The sequence below is a fragment of the Corythoichthys intestinalis genome, chromosome 8, assembly GCF_030265065.1.
Source record: "Corythoichthys intestinalis isolate RoL2023-P3 chromosome 8, ASM3026506v1, whole genome shotgun sequence".
NCBI classification, from domain to species: Eukaryota; Metazoa; Chordata; class Actinopteri; order Syngnathiformes; family Syngnathidae; genus Corythoichthys; species Corythoichthys intestinalis.
The window spans coordinates 27,406,439-27,427,063 of record NC_080402.1 but is presented as its reverse complement, the minus strand read 5'-3'; the positions used below and the strand labels follow the sequence as shown (position 1 = coordinate 27,427,063).

At 39.6% G+C, this 20,625-nt stretch overlaps 1 protein-coding gene across 3 annotated transcripts in view; it reads left to right on the top strand.

Moving 5' to 3' along the window:
- Nucleotides 1–20,625, top strand: part of kdm4c (lysine (K)-specific demethylase 4C) — a 57,261-nt gene that overhangs the window by 32,172 nt on the left and 4,464 nt on the right. The window contains exons 15-21 of one of the 3 annotated variants that reach the window (XM_057843804.1): nucleotides 2,118–2,194; nucleotides 2,526–2,581; nucleotides 2,705–2,813; nucleotides 13,749–13,943; nucleotides 14,345–14,515; nucleotides 17,747–17,866; nucleotides 18,409–18,486. In XM_057843804.1, the coding sequence (XP_057699787.1) occupies nucleotides 2,118–2,194; nucleotides 2,526–2,581; nucleotides 2,705–2,813; nucleotides 13,749–13,943; nucleotides 14,345–14,515; nucleotides 17,747–17,866; nucleotides 18,409–18,486 (806 nt within the window). Of the gene's footprint in view, nucleotides 1–2,117; nucleotides 2,195–2,525; nucleotides 2,582–2,704; nucleotides 2,814–13,748; nucleotides 13,944–14,344; nucleotides 14,516–17,746; nucleotides 17,867–18,408; nucleotides 18,502–20,625 lie in introns of all 3 variants that reach the window. The other 2 variants (XM_057843803.1, XM_057843805.1) reach the window with 2 other exon arrangements.

The window sequence follows — 20,625 nt, the reverse complement described above, 5'->3', positions numbered from 1 at the left end:
GAGACTGGCTAGGCCACTCCAGGACCTTGAAATGCTTCTTACGAAGCCACTCCTTTGTTGCCCTGGCTGTGTGTTTGGGATCATTGTCATGATCCCAAACACACGTCTCATCTTCAATGCCCTTGCTGATGGAAGGAAATTTTCACTCAAAATCTCTCGATACATGGCCCCATTCATTCTTTCCTTTACACAGATCAGTCGTCCTGGTCCCTTTGCAGAAAAACAGCCCCAAAGCATGATGTTTCAAGCCCCATGCTTCACAGTGGGTATGGTGTTCTTCGGATGCAATTCAGTATTTTCTCCTCCAAACACGAGAACCTGTGTTTCTACCAAAAAGTTCTATTTTGGTTTCATCTGACCATAACACATTCTCCCAGTCCTCTTCTGAATCATCCAAATGCTCTCTAGCGAACCGCAAACGGGCCTGGACATGTACTTTCTTCAGCAGGGAGACACGTCTGGCAGTGCAGGATTTGAGTCCCTGGCGCCGCATTCTGTTACTGATAGTAGCCTTTGTTACTGTGGTCCCAGCTCTCTGTAGGTCATTCGCTAGGTCCTCCCGTGTGGTTCTGGGATTTTTGCTGACCGTTCTTGTTATCATTTTGACGCCAAGGGGTGAAATCTTCCATGGAGCCCCAGATCGAAGGAGATTATCAGTGGTCTTGTATGTCTTCCATTTTCTAATAATTGCTCCAACAGTTGATTTCTGTACACCAAGCGTTTTACCTATTGCAGATCCAGTCTTCCCAGCCTGGTGCAGGTCTACAATTTTGTCGCTGGTGTCCTTCGACAACTCTTTATTCTTGGCCATAGTGGAGTTTGGAGTGTGACTGACTGAGATTGTGGACAGGTGTCTTTTATACCGATAATGAGTTAAAAAAGGTGCCATTAATACAGGTAACGAGTGGAGCCTCGTTAGACCTCATTAGACCTCGTTAGAGGAAGTTAGACCTCTTTGACAGCCAGAAATGTTGCTTGGCCTACAAAAAATTTCAAGGAATGCGGTAAAGTACAGTATTGAAATAAATACAACACTCGTTAGATGAGGAGACAGTGTAAAGCGCTTTGAGGGCCTTAAAAGGTGGAAAGGCGCTATGCAAGTGTAACACCATAATCATAACCATAAAATAATATTATGGGATGCCTATCATTTAACCAGCAAAACTGCAAGTAAACATATCCTGTCATGTGTTGAGTTTTAGGACTCCAAGTTCAACATATTATTTGACTGTGATGTCTCAAGTCTGAAGTCACGCTATAGGTATACTAAATGAAATATTGGTTTGTTTTGTATAGACAGTGTTTCAATATGTAAGTTTCAAACATAAAGCTTTAAACAAGTTAACTGTAATGTTAGACTTTTAAAAGAACAAATAAATTAATGAATTAACAACATAGGTGGAATTTTGAACTTCTTTGATTTCTCAGTCATACAAATGTGAAATGTTATCTAGCAATATGGATATAAGATAACACATTGAAGCTCGGATATATCGTATTTTTTTGACAAGCAAAAATGCCGTCAGAATTATGAGCAAATGGTTTTCAGAGTTCACATATTGTTGCCTTAATGAGGCAACATTTTTTCAATAAACTACCATCTATCCAAAGTTCCTCTCATTGTCATTCAAAGTCATGCAGAACAATGTCTTATTTTTTTCTATCAGTTTAACTGGCAATTTATTGCCTATTCTCTATCAACTGTGTTTTTCTTCGTAAAAGACTCTCACAAGTCTCCTTTAAAGTTGATATTTTTTCCCCATTTTCCACATAAAAATAGGAAAGTGAATCAGTCTGGACCACATTGACAGGAAAAGGGGCCGTAAGGGAATTAGACAGGCACAATTTTTTGACATCGCTGCATCACAACAGTCATCTCCTGAGCGACATGTTTTAAAAATATTTCAGGGAATTTAGCTGTCTGGGAGCATTATAGTCAACATTGTGGCATGAGATTGTTATCCTTAAGCGACTGAAAATGTAGGGAGTCTTCCCGGCAATTCCCTGAAATGATATATTAATAGTTGAACAGTCTTTCAGAGCAACACTGAGTCTTAAAATATCACATGGGTTGTTCAATGTGGAGCTCACGTTTTAATAATTCAATCTTCCTTTAGGTTGTTATGGTGTCGCAGCAGATGAAGCCAGCGAGCAATGGTCCTGTGATCGCTGCGCGGAGGGCGTCTTTACAGCAGTAAGCATATTTTACGCCAACACTTTGTTGACAATTGGTATTTCTGTTGTTGTTTTTCAATCAAGATTTTTAAATTCTTCGTCATAATCCTCACCTTTCCTCTCGCAAAGTTGTTTATTTTGTGTGCTACCTTGCAAATAAGCCTTAAATCACTGTCAGTGCACCTTGTTGATATGGGCTGAAGAAAATAAGCCAACTATTTAAACCTTTAGAAAATGAATCCCACGGGTTTGAAATTATTTTCCATGAATCAGAGTGATGAGCCACACATGAAAGCAGCCTGGTTTAAAACCTTCTTTTTGTGTTCACGTCTCTCCTGATGTTTCCTCAGGAATGCTGTTTGTGTAACCTCAGAGGTGGGGCACTGAAGAAAACCCAAAATGACAAGTGAGCCAGTCTTTGATTCCCTGATTAGCCCAGAAAACTCCTTTCCGATCCCTACAGCACGGGCACAATATGTGTTTGCATGTCTTAATCACACCAGTGTATTCATTTGTATGTTTGGTATAGATGGGCTCACATCATGTGTGCAGTAGCACTGCCAGAGGCAAGATTCAGCAACGAAGTCAAGCGGGGTCCCATTGACACGAGTAGGATCCCTATGCAACGATATAAACTGGTAAGGAGATCTCACTTGCATACATAGACCCAGTGCTGGAATTCCCCAGGTCCTTAAGGACAGGCCTGGTCTAATTAATGAAGTGTTCACAGCTTCAATTAACGATGTGAGACGAACATGCCCGCAATCAAAGCGAGATAATTAACCACTGGTGGGTGCGAGCGGGGCTTGTATTAGTGCAAATGTCCGTAAGTGTGTGTGGGTGTTCTTGCATCTGCTGTGTGTGTGTTTTTGCTTAATGAGAGAGCCGCAGTGTGTCTCAGTGGACTTGACATGTTGCCACCATAGTTAGCCTTGCGCTCCAGGCAGCATGATAGCTCAACTCAATGAAAAGTAATGGCGAGGTGCTTCCTCAACTCAAGTGGATAATCATGATGAACTCTGCCTGCTCAGTTCAGCCTGGATTAGAGTCTCATAAGGAAATATTATTGCGTATAAAGATAAGCTCAAGGTTGTAAGTAGAACTGTACAAGAGCTGAGAAACACAGAGGTGTATGCTATCTCTTAAAGGGATCCAAGGATATAAAGACTTGTAGTTCTTAAAAGATAAGCGTTATTATGAATTAAAATAATTTGATGTTGAGACACCTCTTGAGGTTTTCGTTTTTATACAATTTGTAAAATTAGTTTGTAAAACTAGTAGGTCGCCATTGTTGTTGATGTCGCATGGCAGTGACGTGACATGGTTACACTGCCAGGCTTCAAGAGCATGACTCTAGCAACATAAACGTCATTTGTTCAACCCTTTCAATTTGATCCCGAGAGGAACATTAACTCATTTGCTCCCAAAAACTTATAAATATGTTTATTTTTAATTGTTTCAGTGTCCCAAAGATGCATTTGTACGTCTTTTTTTTTTTTTTTTTTCAAAAAAAGACATCTCTGGGTCGTGATTAAATTCAGCTCTAAAGCACAAAGCTGAAAATCCATTTTAAAGCAATCAGAGGCGTCGCGTCCCATTAGGCAAACCAGGCAATTGCCTAGGGCCCCCAGCCAGCAGGGGCCCCCAGAGGGCCAACGGATTTAGCACACACAGCTTTACTGCGCTGTCGCAGCGACAAGTCTAGGCAGTGTTTCAATACCATGGAATCATTTAGCAGATTATCTAACGATTTTGTTATCAATCCCAATCAGCACTAACCATGTCACGTAGATTATACATGTTTAAGAAAGTCCAATCAGCTATTAATACCACATGATTTTTTAAAGTGCGACTCACCAAGTACTCTGGAAAGTCCTTGCCGAGTTGCTTTACGCTGATTTTCACAGGCCTCCTCATTATTCATGTGTTTACTTAAACATACGGTGATTTTTCACAAAAAAGTCTATTGATGGGTCTTTCGTATTCCTCGTCGAATACTCTATAAGAAAAATATAACATATATGCATTTAAAATGCTCCTAAACAATTTTATTAGCAAATTTAATACTCATTTAGGTCGGTAGTCCACCAATCAGTGTTTTTTACGGACTAATTTGAATTTGGTGGGTCGTAGGGTCAATCTGACTACTGATTTCACACAAAGGTATATACCTCCACATCCGATGGTGGTATTTTTGTGTTGCTAGTCTTTCTTCTATTGCTCCAAGTCAAACTGTCCCCCTTACTTGCACACACTCGAAGGGCCCCATGTTGCTTGTTGCCTGGGGCCCCCGGGGACCCTTGCTACACCTCTGAAAGCAATAAAACTGGCCACTGGAGGGCAGTAGCGCATGTGGTAACAGCCAAACCGACGACCAAGAACACGACCGAATGAATGCCAGGCGGCGGACGACCGAGCAAAACAACCGGTAGGACTCCCGGGATGCCAGGTGCTGGACGACCGAGCAGAACGACCAGGACCACTAGTGCAGTGGACAATGCCTTTGAGTCCGTGCTGCTCGCGAGCAGAGCCCGCAGAGACTCAAAAAAATTCATTATGATGAGACAGACGGCAATGAGGGAAAAATTTAACCGGCTCTTGAGGCCAGAACAGCATCGTCTTTCAGTTAGTTATGTGTAAATAAATTGTTACTTTGCTATCAAAAGCTCTATTTGTCTTATTGTTTATCTTATTTTGTAAAAGGAAAACATTATTCAGATGTTTGGGATGTAACTAAAGCAAAAAAATAGCTGTGTATAAGTCAAAGTTGTGTTTGAAATGTATGCTTTCACAAAAAAGCTCAATTTCTCTGTTTTTTTCATCAGAAATTGGAAAATTGCTCAAACTAAGCTATTTTCTAATGCTGATTTCTAAAGGCTGGAAAAAGATATGAACTAACTTTTTTCTGCTGAAAGAGAGTCTAATCTTTCTTTGGGTGGGTTCCATGTTTATATAGCAATAGAACAGAGTTTTCTGTGGGCCTTGCAAAATCCGTCAAAATCCAGTAAAACGGCCGGGAGCGAAGGGCCTTGCTCCGGTGAAAATGGCCGGGAGTGAATGAGTTAATGAGGATGACAGCACTGTCGACATTTCACAAAACGAGCAGCGAAAGCAAAATGGACAGGAAAGACGGGATGAGACACGACGAGAGTAGAAAAAAACGGTGTTCCGCCAAAATGCGCTGCACCGGCGAAACATCTACAAGAGGCGAATTTGACACCCAAAGTACTACCGTGCGCTTTCAGCTTGTTTTGTTTAGATGCACAGAATATACTAAAGATGCCTTAAGAAAATAATTAAATGTAGAAATATCAAATAAGGGTGGTTTCAATATGCTCTGTGACTAATGTTGTCGACAGATCAACAATCTGCTTTAAAGCTACAACAAGAAAACTATATGTTTAAAAGTATGAGAGGGAAACACATGCAAGAAGTATTTTGAGGCAATGAAAAGGTAATAAAAGAATCCATAAAAACACAAATGGTAAGTACTCGTCGCCTTTAACAGATGAGCGCATGTGTTGGACGTCTCGCCGCGTAGAAGGAATTTCAGTAACCCGGTAGTATTCGTCGCGGGACAGTGACAATCTACGTCATCAACCTGAGCGTCCATAATGTACTAAACATTATAGGTTTTTAAGTCAATGGCAATATTTTATGTGTTTCTAAAAACATATTTTAGTAAAAGAGAGCAATTGTGGCTTTTGAGCCTACAAGTCTTTAAGTCCGAAGTTCCCTTTAACATTGGCTTGCATTGTTCACCCAAAGTAAAATCAGTTCATTTAGGGCAATAACATCATTGGACATTTTACGCGATGCAAATATTGGAAAATTTATGACTATAAATTTATCAAATCTGATTGAATCATTCTAGCATATTATTTCTCTTGTCAACATTGGGTTACTCTACTAGTGAAGCAGTTTAATTTTATTTATTCACAAACAACTTTACTAAGATTTTTAGTTTGTAAAAATGCTGACACATTAGCTTACTCCAAACTTTTCAACGTTAAACCATGTGTTAAACCCTGGGTTAAACATTGTCTGACCATTTTAGCTGCTTGCTAAAAGCGTGCCCAAGTACCGTATAAGACAGAACATTAATGTTGGCACTGATGCTAGCTATGCACACACAATGCCACAATGTGACTCATGCTGAGAGGAAACAAGAGCAACTAAATGTGCTTAATTTCTTTACATACTGCAAAACAACTGTAAAAAACCAACAACAAAGGAACTGTAATAGGCCATTGCTTGTGTAAACACAAATTATGGATGCTATACATTTCTTTTGTTCTGCCTGTTCATTCTAGGTCCTTCATGAGCCATGTGTTTTGAGGCCAGCACTGGACCCGTTGCCCCTGTAGCGCCCCACCACATTCATAATTTACTCTAACACAACACACACTCGCAGGAACGCACCCGTACACATCCATAATTTATTGTGGGAATGTTCTTAACGCATGGCTCAACACAGGCACCCAAATATACTCCAGAGAGGACACGAGCATTGCGCAAAGTGGGTTACACTCTGATGTGATTGCTCAAACGCGAGACAATGTTAAGGTTCTCACACTACTTTGAGTGAGGTCTAATGCATATTGTTTTTCCAACAATTACTTTTTACTGATACACATCTGCTCATAGACAAATACAGACTCCTACAGACACATCGTTGCTTGCACGCCAGTCAAAATCATGTCACGCTGATTCCAATAGGTAGACTAGAGTGCATCAGCAGACAGCTGTCCATAATGGAAGAGGTGTGGGAAAAGGCCTCAGGAAATGTAGGCCAAGTTCTCATCAAGAAAGCACGAACTGGACGTCCTTCGGTTCAGAAATAGATGTGCAAAGCAAAAGAGACACATTAAAAAAATGCATAAAGGCGAACATATAAAATATTGCTGTCAAATTTATCGCGTTAACGGGCGGTAATTAATTATATTAATCACGTTAAAATATTTGAAGCATTTAACGCTTGCACAGAATGACCCGCTCATGCATTGCCTCACACAGTGTAGAATGACGCCATTTTTAGCACACTGAGAGCAAAAAGGAAGAGAAATGTGAGTGGACACAGGCGTTCATTGGACCGCACCTTATATTGGCATAGGCTTTGGCAACATTTTTTACAACAAACATAACTATTGTGGCGAGCGATGTTGGGAAGAATGACAGGGGACGATTTTTTATTAACATGTTTTGTTGAACACAACGCAGAACATGTACCGTTTGCAGCCACCACTGACAGTCATGGTTGCCCAACTTCGTATCATGCATTTGTCCAGAACAGTTAAGTCGCTACAGTATCATTTAGTGAAAGCACAACAAAAATAATATTCCTATCACTCAAAAAAATAATTTTCACAAAAAGAAAAGCGCTCAATGGAAAGAGAACTGGCATTCCAAATCAAAATAGCTATGCAAAATACACATAAAACTTACTCAGACTTTGCCTTGGCTAGAGCTCTAATTAATTTAAAACTCTCCATTGACACCTTGTGGTGTATTTCAATCAAACGATCAATCAAAACGGCAGGAGCCCATGTGACGTCCCGCTCGGCGACATCAACAATGGCGAGCTATTAGTTTATTTTTTGATTGAAAGTTTTACAATTTTACTAAAATGAAAACATTAAGAGGGGTTTTAAATATAAAATTACTATAACTTGTACTCAAATTTATCTTTTAGGAACTACAAGTCTTTCTATCTGTGGATCCTTTTAACAGAAAGAATGTTAATAATGTTAATGCCATCTTGTGGATTTGTTATAATAAACAAATACAGTACTTATGTACAGTATGTTGAAATTTTATGTCCGTCTTGTGTCTCATCTTTCCATACCAACAATAATTTATAGAAAATATGGCATATTTTAGAGATGGTTTGAATTGCGATTAATTACGATTAATAGATTTTTAAGCTGTGATTAACTCGATTAAGTATTTTAATCGTTTGACAGCCCTAATATAAAGCATTCATGTAATTTTTTTGGCCAATCGTTACAAAATGAATATGGACTTTTTGAAGGTTCTTTATGTAGTATCGCTCAACGCTCAGGTGATTTCTCTAAAGGCAAAGCTAGCCCTGCTGCAGAGGTTACTTTCTTTTAACATAAGAAAATGTGACTAATTTCAGTCAGTAATTGAACAAAAAGAAGACAAAACTTAACCATGAATATTTTAGAGCTTGCGTAACGTTGACAGACTTGCATTCAAACATGAATTAACCATAAATCTCTGTTGTTATCGGAGTGGTTAATGTCTAAACACCTTTCAAAACTGTATACTGGTTCCCCAGGGGCAATTTCACCACAAGGTGACAAATGATGCTGGTCTGTCCCTCGGCAGTTTTTCAGAGATGCCGTCCCAAGTTATACAGTCATGTGAAAAAATGAGGACACCATATGGAAGCCTGTGTGTTTTCTAACATATTTGGTCATATGGATATTTAATATTCATTTGAACAATCTTGAGGGATTCAAGTAATAGAACTAAACAATTAAAACTGAAAAAATATACTTTACAACTTTCTATAAAATGTCATTTTAAATAAATGCAATTTCTGTTGAGGAATAAATTAGGACACCCCCACATTCAATCCCACTTAAGATGGCTAAAATCACACACAAGTGTCTCACATCAGGTGCACATGATTAGAACATCATTACCCAGGGAGGCCCTCAGAAAGAAGATTGTAGACACTTATGAGTCTGGTGAAGGATTTCAAGGAGTCTGATGAAGGATTTCATAAGATCAAAAGAATATAAAATCAGCCATTCCACTCTCCGGAAAATAGTTTACAAGTGAAGACATTCAAAACAACTGCCAACATGCCCAGGTCTGGCCGTCCAGGCAAGTTCACCCCGAAAGCAGACCGCAAGATGCTAAAAGAAGTCTCCAAAAAGCCTAAAATGTAATCACGGGACCTAAAGCAGGCTCTTGCTACTGTTGATTTGAAAGTGAATGCCTCTACAATCAGAAAGAGACTTCACAAGTTTAACCTTCATGGGAGGTGTGCAAGGAGGAAAACCTTTGCTCTCCAAGAAGAACATGAAGGCCAGACTTAAGTTTGCCAGAGTGAATGTAGACAAAGACCTGGACTTCTAGAATAATGTTATTTGGACAGATGAATCTAAAATTGAACTATTTGGACACCAGAACAGAGGACATGTTTGGCGTACACCCAATACATTATTCCAGGGAAAGAACCTCATACCAACTGTGAAGCATGGAGGTGGAAGTGTCATGGTTTGGGTATGCTTTGCTGCAGCAGGACCTGGCCAACTCACCATCATAGAATCCACCATGAATTCTCTCCTGTATCAAAGAGTGCTTGAGGAACATGTGAGATCATCTGTGAAGAATTAAAGCTGAAGCGAAACTGGACCCTGCAACATAACAATGACCCAAAACATACCAGTAAATCCACCAAGGACTGGCTAAAAAGGAAGAAATGGAGAATCCTGGAATGGCCGAGTCAAAGCCCAGATCTTAATCTCATTGGGATGCTGTAGGGTGACTTGAAACGGGTTGTACATGCAAGAAACCCCTCAAACGTCTCACAGCTAAAAGTATTCTGCTTTGAGGAGTAGGCCAAACTTTCTTCATACCAATGTCAAAGACTGGTAGATTGCCACAAAATGACTGAAGTTATTTCAACCAAAGGAGGTAACACTAGCTTAGGTGGTGGGGTGTCTTAAGTTTTTCCTCAGTTAGAACAGGCATTTTTGTTATATTAGGTTTAATGAGTAAAACAATGTTAATTTTTGTTGTTTACCTGCAATTAAATCACCTTCTTTTCCAGAGATGAAAAAAAACATGATCAGACATTGATATGTGAACTGAATATTTCATTGGGTGTCCTAATTTTTTCACATGACTGTATATGCTTTGTCATGCATGGGCAGATTGCAGCTATAGATGTCTATTTACATCGGATGTTTCGGACGGAATACGGTATTGATTAGCTAAACTTGTATGTCTGAACCTTGAAGTTTGCAAAGTTTGCTTGCTGACAGCAACTAATGATAAAGTGTTAAGACAGGCATTTTAGAGCCTCACAACGTGGGAGGAGTGAATTGCATGTTATCCCCGATTCATAGGTACAGCGTCAAATTCAGCAAAATAAATAGGAAAAATGACAACGTTAAAATGCGTTATAAATCACTAACTTTTTTGGTTTTCATGCATATTCAGGTGTGTTTCATATCATTTCCTTGTGGAAAAATGTGATTTGCTTCTGCTTCTGACACTAGACAAAATCACTATGAAATACTTTTCCAAGAATGCACTTTGGAATCAGCTCTAGAAAAAAAAATTCAAACTTGTACTCAGATGGTGATTTCTATACACAAACATGTATTTTTGATGTTTTATATACAGTTAAGGATTTATTGTGTTTAACGAAATGAAAATACAGTATTTATAACCTTATGAAGTGTGCCATAGAAAATGCTTTGCCTTTTGTAAGAAGCACTACATTTCATAATGCTTATTGGCGAAACAGCAATGAGCCCCCCCCCCCACTGATGACATGTTTTTTTTCTGGTTATATTAGAAAATATTGAGTTGTTGTTGAACCAGGTTTCTTCTATGGTTTGATTGGGCTGGAGATTGTCTTTCCGATCTGGCAGCCCTGATCCCATGTAACCGCAAAGATTTCAAACACATACAGTCCCTGACAAAAGTCTTGTTGCTTAGCCATTTTGCAGAAACAATTGCTAATAACCTGACTTTTAATTATTCAATTGGTTTCAGAAATGGCTCATATGAAAGCTAAGACCCTCCCAAATGATGTTTTATGTACAAAAATATATTTGTTTCACTGAAAAAAGATGGATCATTTAATGAAGACATAAAGATCCAATTTTGGCAAGAGAAAAGTTTTGTCGCCTACAGAAAGTAGTGTGAAAATTCAACAAAAAAATGTACTTCAAATACAAAAATATGTTGCATAACATAAGTGGATTAAGTAGTGGTGCTGTGAGATCCAAATTTAATATTTTGTATGACTTCCATGGGCTTGAAGGACTGCATCCATGCAGTTCGGCAAGGATTCATACAAGTCATCAGGTAACATCAAAGAAAGCAGTCTTGCATGCCTCCCAGAGTTCATCAATATTCTTGGGTTTCGTCTTCCATGCTTCCTCTTTCATCCTACCCCTGACATGCTCAATGCTGTTCATGTCCGGTGACTGGGCTGGCCAGTCCTGGAGGATCTTGATCTTCTTTGCCTTGAGGAACTTTGAGGTAGTGATTGAAGCATGCGATGGAGCACCATCCTGCTGCAGAATTTGTCCCTTTTTATGGTTAGGAATGTAAGAGGCAGCTAAGATTTGTTGATATTTCAGACTATTTATCTTTCAGGGTGCAGACAATTAAACGTGTGGCATTTGCCAAGGCTCACAGCCTGTCAAAAGGATGGATGCTGGAAAAGTGGCAAACGGTGGATTTTTCAGATGAATCTTCCATTGAATTATACCACAGTTGCCACAAATATTGCAGGAGACCTACTGGAGCCTGCATGGATCCGAGATTCACTCAGAAAACAGTGAAGTTTGGTGGTTACACCATTACCAAAATCATGATCTAGGGTTACATCCAGTATGGGGATGTGGGAGAGATCTGATGGGTGGAAGGCAACATTAATAGTCTGAAATATCAACAAATCTTAGCTACATCTTACATTCCTAACCATAAAAAGAGACAAATTCTGCAGCAGGATGGTGCTCCAACGCATACTTCAATCCCTACCTCAAAGTTCCTCAAGGCAAAAAAGATCAGGATCCTCCAGGACTGGCCAGCCCAGTCACCAGACATGAACATCATTGAGCATGTCTGGGGTAGGATGAAAGAAGAAGCATGAAAGACGAAACCCAAGAATGTTGATGAACTCTGGGAGGCATGCAAGACTGCTTTCATTGATGTTCCTGATGACTTCATCAATAAATTGTATGAATCCTTGCCGAAGCCCATGGAAGTCATTCGCTTGTGTTATGTAACATATTTTTGTATTTGAAGTACATTTTTTGTTCAGTTTTCACATTACTTTCTGTAGGTGACAAAACTTTTGTCTTGCTAAAATTTGACCTTTATGTCTTCATTAATGATAATTCTTTTTTCAGTGAAACAAATATATTTTTGGACATTCATCATCATTTGGGAGGGTCTTAGCTTTCATATGAGCCATTTCTGAAACCAATTGAATAATTAAAAGTCAGGTTATTGGCAATTGTTTCTACAAAATGGATAAGTGACAAGACTTTTGTCAGGGACTGTAGATAGACAGTCCAAAATTTGAATGCATTTCATGTCCTTTTTAAAACAATATTTGATTGTAATGCATTACTGGAATGCAGACCTAATTAATCCCGTAGCTCAGCGAATTTGATAACATTGCGTGATGCATCATAAGTGGAGCCACATTTACATATTTACCAGCCAGCTAATTCCCATTTGAGCTACTCAATTACCTCTAGCTCTTCATCGTCTATACATGGTCTCGTTCATTTATTGTCAACACATGCATATTAACATATGGTTCTCTGAAATATATTAACAAGTAAATGATATTGCAAAGGATGTGAAACTGCAACCTTAGACGCAGCAACTGGGACTGTAAAGAAATTGAGTTAGTTGTGAAGGAAATTAACTGAGATGGAACACATGCCAACTGAGGTAGCCAGTAGGGCTATAATGGGAGGATGTTGTCATTTTTTCCCCCTTAGTAGGAGAGTGGATGATTTGAAGAGAGCGGAAACACCACATTGACATGTTTGGACTTGATGGGCTGTTTAGTGCACTAAAGTCGCCAGTAGGTGCGAGTGAGCTTGTGCACAGATTCATGGTCGTAGCGTTTGAGTGCGTAAGCATAGCATCAACACCGCTGTGCTGAACGGTTGTGGCAACCTTAGATGAGGTCATCTGATTGCTGTTATTTGGGGCTTTCCTTCGATTGTAACACTGGAGCAAGATGTTTGTGTAGACAGCATTGGCGCTTGGCTCTCTTCTCATCCGTTTGTTTATGTACTGTGTGGTTTAAATGACGTTAGAGATTCAAGGCACGGCCACAAGCTGACTCACTTTATTGTCTTTTAATTTGTTTTTTCTGTTGCTCATTTTCGAGTACTTTCAAATGAAATGCAAAGCAGGCATTTAGCCCAATTCAAAGACCGCACTGTTGATGATGTTTTGGTGCAACATGAGGACTCAATGACAGAGTTTAAGATAAGACTGAGGACATACTTTTTTCCAGTCTTTATACGCACTGAGTTTAATTCAAGAACAAGTTATGTTTCCCTTGACTGTCACTCAGGTTTATACAAAGTGCCATGGATGATGCAAAGTGTTCATCATGAAACAAAAATGCAAATTAACAAATTTAAAGGCAAACTTGCTTTAGAACTTGATGAAAATTGTAGAGTTTATCTGAGACAGGACTATTCTTATTGCGTAGTGGTTTTTTTTTTTAATTTTCTCATGGGATTAAAGATAAATAAAACGGAATGAACCGGTCATCATCAGTTACTTTCTGGTGTTGACAGTGTGTTGTGGTCTGTGTGTGTTCACAGAAGTGCATCTATTGTCGTAAACGCTGGGCGGGGAAGCGGCAGGCGGGTGCGTGCATCCAGTGCTCGTGTGGCCGGTGTCCCACCTCTTTTCATGTGACCTGTGGCCATGCTGCCGGGGTTGTCATGGAGCCTGACGACTGGCCGTATGTGGTGTCAATCACCTGCCATAGACACCAGTCGCGGAGCTCTTCAGCTGTAAGTTATTGGACAGCTGTTTCCTGCTGCTGCCTTGTGCTCATATAGCACGGGCGAGGCAGCTTTAACCTAATACGGTGGACGAATTAGATTACTGCTAAATGGACAAAAGATAGTGGGATTCATATCCATTACAACTAAAGCGAGTGCACGTGTAAGAAAAACTTTCAAGAGTTCTGAAATTCATTTTCATCATAGATTTTGAGTCAGGGTCAGTTCACATGGATAAACAAAAAAAAAAAACACCCGAAAAATGCGCTCCTTGGGTTTGAGCATTCAAATGAGACTGAACTGACCGTTTAAATGTAAATGAGTTGGCAGGAAGAGCAGGGATAAAGCATTTAACTTGGCCAGATACTCTAATTGAATTACTGATAATTTCATTTTTTACTCTTCATTAGAAACACCGGGCGTCTCAAGCGTCCATCTCACTGGGCCAGACTGTCATTTCCAAGCACAAGAACCTGCGCTACTACAGCTCAAAGGTCACACAGATCACCTCCCAGATGTTCTACGAGGTCATGTTTGATGATGGCTCCTTCTCTAATGATACCTACCCCGAGGACATAGTGGTGAGGAAGTGATTCATTTATTCCACTTTGGATATGTTACCTTCATCCAATGTTGTTTTTGGCCGCCATTTTAATTTTCGTTTTTAGTTTGTCATATTTTACTCATTTCAAAATGTGTTCGTCTTCATTTAGTTTTAGTAAACGAAAACTCAGACAAATTTTGTCTAGTTTTAGTCGACAATTCCCAAAATATAAATATATATCTATAAACTTCAAATGTTTCAGTCCATGAATAAAGGTTTCCAACAATTTTGAATGAACATAATGGACGAGCACATACAGTGCCTTGCAAAAGTATTCGGCTTCAAACATAAAGATATAAAATTTAAATTTTTTGTCAAGAATCAACAACAAGTGGGACACAATCGTGAAGTGGAACAAAATTTATTGGATAATTTAAACTTTTTTAACAAATAAAAAACTGAAAAGTGGGGCGTGCAATATTATTCGGCCCCCTTGCGTTAATACTTTGTAGCGCCACCTTTTGCTCCAATTACAGCTGCAAGTCGCTTGGGGTATGTTTCTATCAGTTTTGCACATCGAGAGACTGACATTCTTGCCCATTCTTCCTTGCAAAACAGCTCGAGCTCAGTGAGGTTGGATGGAGAGTGTTTGTGAACAGCAGTCTTCAGCTCTTTCCACAGATTCTCGATTGGATTCAGGTCTGGACTTTGACTTGGCCATTCTAACACCTGGATACGTTTATTTTTGAACCATTCCATTGTAGATTTGGCTTTGTTTTGGATGATTGTCCTGTTAGAAGATAAATCTCCGTCCCAGTATCAGGTCTTGTGCAGATACCAACAGGTTTTCTTCCAGAATGTTCCTGTATTTGGCTGCATCCATCTTCCAGTCAATTTTAACCATCTTCCCTGTCCCTGCTGAAGAAAAGCAGGCCCAAACCATGATGCTGCCACCACCATGTTTGACAGTGGGGATGGTGTGTTCAGGGTGATGAGCTGTGTTGCTTTTACGCCAAACATATCGTTTTGCATTGTGGCCAAAAAGTTCAATTTTGGTTTCATCTGACCAGAGCACCTTCTTCCACATGTTTGGTGTGTCTCCCAGGTGGCTTGTGGCAAACTTTAAACGAGACTTTTTATGGATATCTTTGAGAAATGGCTTTCTTCTTGCCACTCTTCCATAAAGGCCAGATTTGTGCAGTGTACGACTGATTGTTGTCCTATGGACAGACTCTCCCACCTCAGCTGTAGATCTCTGCAGTTTATCCAGAGTGATCATGGGCCTCTTGGCTGCATCTCTGATCAGTTTTCTCCTTGTTTGAGAAGAAAGTTTGGAAGGACGGCCGGGTCTTGGTAGATTTGCAGTGGTCTGATGCTCCTTCCATTTCAATATGATGGCTTGCACAGTGCTCCTTGAGATGTTTAAAGCTTGGGAAATCTTTTTGTATCCAAATCCGGCTTTAAACTTCTCCACAACAGTATCTCGGACCTGCCTGGTGTGTTCCTTGGTTTTCATAATGCTCTCTGCACTTTAAACAGAACCCTGAGACTATCACAGAGCAGGTGCATTTATACGGAGACTTGATTACACACAGTTGGATTCTATTTATCATCATCGGTCATTTAGGACAACATTGGATCATTCAGAGATCCTCACTGAACTTCTGGAGTGAGTTTGCCGCACTGAAAGTAAAGGGGCCGAATAATATTGCACGCCCCACTTTTCAGTTTTTTATTTGTTAAAAAAGTTTAAATTATCCAATAAATGTTGTTCCACTTCACGATTGTGTCCCATTTGTTGTTGATTCTTGACAAAAAAAATTAAATTTCATATCTTTATGTTTGAAGCCTGAAATGTGGCGAAAGGTTGCAAGATTCAAGGGGGCCGAATACTTTTGCAAGGCACTGTAACTGTAGAGTCTACAAGGATATCACCATTTTCATGATGATAATACGCACTCAGTAGGAAAACAGCACATTATTTGTAATTACCGTAATTTCCCGAATATAAGGCACAACCGTGTATAACGTGCACCCCAAATTTAGCTGTAAAATCTAGGGGAAATTATTGTACCCGTGTATAACGTGCACCGTAATTTTAGCACCAATAAATAGAAGAATACAAGAAAACAGAGCTCGTGTACAGATACAGAAATGTCATCTTACTGACTGGTGAAACACATCACAAGCATAGCACATTGTTAGTTCAAAACATTACCGTAAACTGACAATATGTACGGTATTAATATGATCTGATAACTTCTTGAACTTACCAGAATCCAGGAGAAAACAAAACAGATATGACTTTTCTCTTAAAGGCTTCTGTATAACTTGCTCGTTTCATCATGATGAATAAATGTTTCCCCCATGGATTGATACGGTAAAATGAAAGTGAGAACGTAAGTTGGAAATCCAAAAGAGCTCATCGCTGTTGACACGACAGTAACAATAGGAACTACTGTTATTTGGGTTTGAGTTTCCCGAAGGACATATATAGTTGACGGACACAGGAAGTCTGTGTTGTGTTACGTTTGTTATGGTCAGAGTTGCGGAGCTGCAATAAACGTTGACTCAAATGAGTTCAAGAAACTAAATTCTGTGCTTTATGAAGAGTGAAAAAAGCAGAATTTAACACGGACAAAATCATTCGGCCGATCAGAGTGAAGTATTACCGAAACAAAATAGTGACGTCACGTACCGTAATGGTCGGCAACGGATTGCTGCATACGTTTCTTCAACACAACATGGCCGTGTCAATAAAAAAAAAAAATCGTTTTATAGATATATCTATTTCTGTCTCCATCCATGTACCCGTGTATAATGCGCAGCATGATTTTACAAGTTGATTTTGAGGAAAAAAGTGCGCGTTATATTCGGGAAATTACGGTAATTAAACTCACCTAGACGTCACGAACTGTATGTAAAATGTTGTGTATGTAAATGTGAAATGAATTTTCATCTCGTTCTCGTGTCATCAGACGACAACTAGCATCAATCTCGTTACGTTTTAGTCTCTCAAGACACGTCATAAAAAAAATAGTTCGTTGACGAAATATTTTCGTTATCGTCATCTCTGACAAAAACTACACTGCCTCCATCTTTTAAACCACGTACAATTCTACAAATATGAGAAAGTTGGACTTCTGGTAGCATAGAGCCTTGTAAGGTCATGAAATCCAACCCAGCCCAACCCAGAGCTTTTTTCAATTGTACCTGGATATTATAGCACGCATTTGAGACTGACTTTTATTTGGATTTGTACTTTTAGAGCCGAGATTGTGTCAACTTGGGTCCTCCTGAAGTCGGCGAAGCTGTTCAAGTGAAATGGCCTGATGGACTCTTCTACGGTGCCAAATATTTAGGATCCAACGTGTCCTACATGTGCCAGGTGTGATCCACACCGTGACCCACTAACACACTTACCTTGTGCTTTTTTTTTTCTTCTGTAAATGCGAAACTTGTGTCCCGAGTGTAGTCGGGGGAGTGCAAAGTAGTTGAACTCCCTCGACATCGGAGCCATCGTGACTCCTTCGACTTATTCAGGTCCATGTGAGAATAGCTAGAGGGAGAGAAAGACACAAGACACTGCCGCTAGAAACGAAAGTGGTAAAGCCAGGCCGCTCGCGAGCGCTGTTCAGAGCGAGGACTGATGGGAAGAGAGAGGCGAGGATGAGAAGGATGTGACGATGTGCATAATTCAAACTCTCTGAAATATTCACCAGGCTCCGAGTCATGGGGGCCCCCCACTTAAAGCTTTATTTAGTCCAGCTGGGCGTCAAACGTTAGTTATGCACTAATGCATCCGTGACGCACTCGCTTGCATAAGTTGAGATTTTCTTAAACAAGTTAGTTCAAGGACTTTTTTCAGTTCTCATATTTCTTTGTATCACTTCTCAGTTCACTGAATGACAACTTTGTGTATGTGTCCAGGTGGAGTTTGAGGACGGCTCTCAGGTGCTGGCAAAAAGGGACGACGTCTACACATTGGACGAAGACCTGCCTAAAAAGGTGAAGCGCCGACTTGTAAGTATTATATTTAAACTGTATGACATGACAATTTATAATACAGGTAGTCCTTGGGTTACGACGTAGCCGACTTACGTAATTTCGATTTTATGACGCCGGAGTCCCGTCCGCCATTTTTTTAAGTCAAGTAAACAGTACCTTACTGCACCTCACAGTATCTTTTTTTTCTTTTTACTTTATTTTAACAATATGACTGTTCTCTACTTTGGCGCAATGTGTATTTGATTATAATTTTGACTTTTGTTTTGTGATGCATGCCTTTTATTTCGGAGCAGAAAGCCTAGGTAGTACTTCCGTATGCGAATAAAAGCGCCCGTGCGCACACAAAGAACAGCGTATTTTCTCCCACAAAGAAGTCGCGCAGCCAAGCAAGAGAGAAAGTGACGAAAGATTACAGCTTAGCTCACTGTCTAGTTCGGACTTGGCTCCAATGTCTTAGCGAGGACAGTACAGTGACATATAATGTTTTTGGATAGTTATTTTGAAATGTAGGGGGTATTTAGGGGTACTTAAAGGGTTCATTCTGACTTACACAGAAATGAGGGTTTTATCGTCAGCGTACGAACGGAACTCGTTTGTAACCCGGGGACTGCCTGTAGTCTGTATTACAAGTGTGATGATGGTGAGTCAGGGATTTTAGCTTTGCTAATGAAGAGCTTTGCTTTAGAAAAGGCAATTTGAAATATGAGGCAAACAACAACATTCACTTAGGATACATGCAAAGCATCGCAACTAATAGTTAATGAGCAATTAAATCAAGGAAATGGATGAAATACACTATTCCTAATTAAAAGCACATAACAAACAATTGTACATTATGAGGCGGGTAATAAAGTAGAACTAATTATAACCTGAGGCATGAGCCATTCTACAATGGTTCAGACTGAAAAAATACCACAAATTATGATCCCCAAACATCTTATTAGCTTTTTCATAAAGTTACAGGCATTGCTTACGTATAAAATGGAGTCTTAGTCTAGTTAAGGCAACTTTTGTGGTCAATTGGCTACCTTCTGCTCTAACTTCTGTAATTTCAGAACATTGAATTGCTGAAGGTAAAGTTGTTTTCCGTCTGGTAAATTAGATCACTGCTGTCGTCAAGATGGCCGTTGTCTACAAAAACTGAACAACCAGCCCTGGCTAAGTTAGCACAAAAATCAGGAGCGTCCAAACTACGGCCCGCGGGCCAACTGCGGCTTGCTGAAAATCATGAAAATCTCATTGCATATGGTCCTCACAAGAAGCTTAAAATTGGTTTACATTCTGTGTCACTTCCCATCTTTAACACCAGATGGGGCTAGTCACACTTCCTCTCCATTATCTCAGGGTTCAAAACCTGACATGTTAAAATCAATGTAGGAAACTGTAGAATTTCAGTAATTTGTTCAACATAAATCCGATGTGATTTTCTTGACACCTTTGCTGTTGCTGGACATTTTACCTTTGTTCTGCAAAGGTTGTTATTAGTGTAAATATAAATACAGTGATTTGAAATAATTAGGACACCCCATTAAATACTCAGTTCTTTATTAAGAAATGTTCACATATCAATGTCTGATCTTGTTTTTCGTTATCGCTGGAAAAGAAAGTGGTTTAATTGCAGGTAATCAATAGAAATTAACATTATTTTACCTATTAAACCAAATATATAAACAAAAATGCATATTCTAACTGGGCAAAAAGTTAGTACACCCTACCACCTAATAGCTAGTGTTACCCACTCTTACCCCCTTAACTTCAGTGAGACGCTTTTTGTAGCTCATCCACCAGTCTTCGACATCAGTCTGAACAAAGTTTGCCCCACTCCTCATTGCAGAATACTTTCAACAGTGATTGACTGATGAAGTGAGAGAAAAAACCATGGTGAGATCAAAGGAGCTGTCTGAGGCCTTCAGAAAGATGATTGTAGACTCTTATGAGTCTGGTAAGGGATTCCAAAAGAAGTCTAAAGAATATAAAATCAGCCATTCCACTGTCTAGAAACAAAAAATCTACAAGTGGAGGACATTCAAAACAACTGCCAACATGCCCAGGTCTGGCCATCCAAGCAATTTCCCCTCGAGAGCAGGTCGCAAGATGCTAAAAGAAATCTCCAAAAACCCTAAAATGTCATCACGGGAC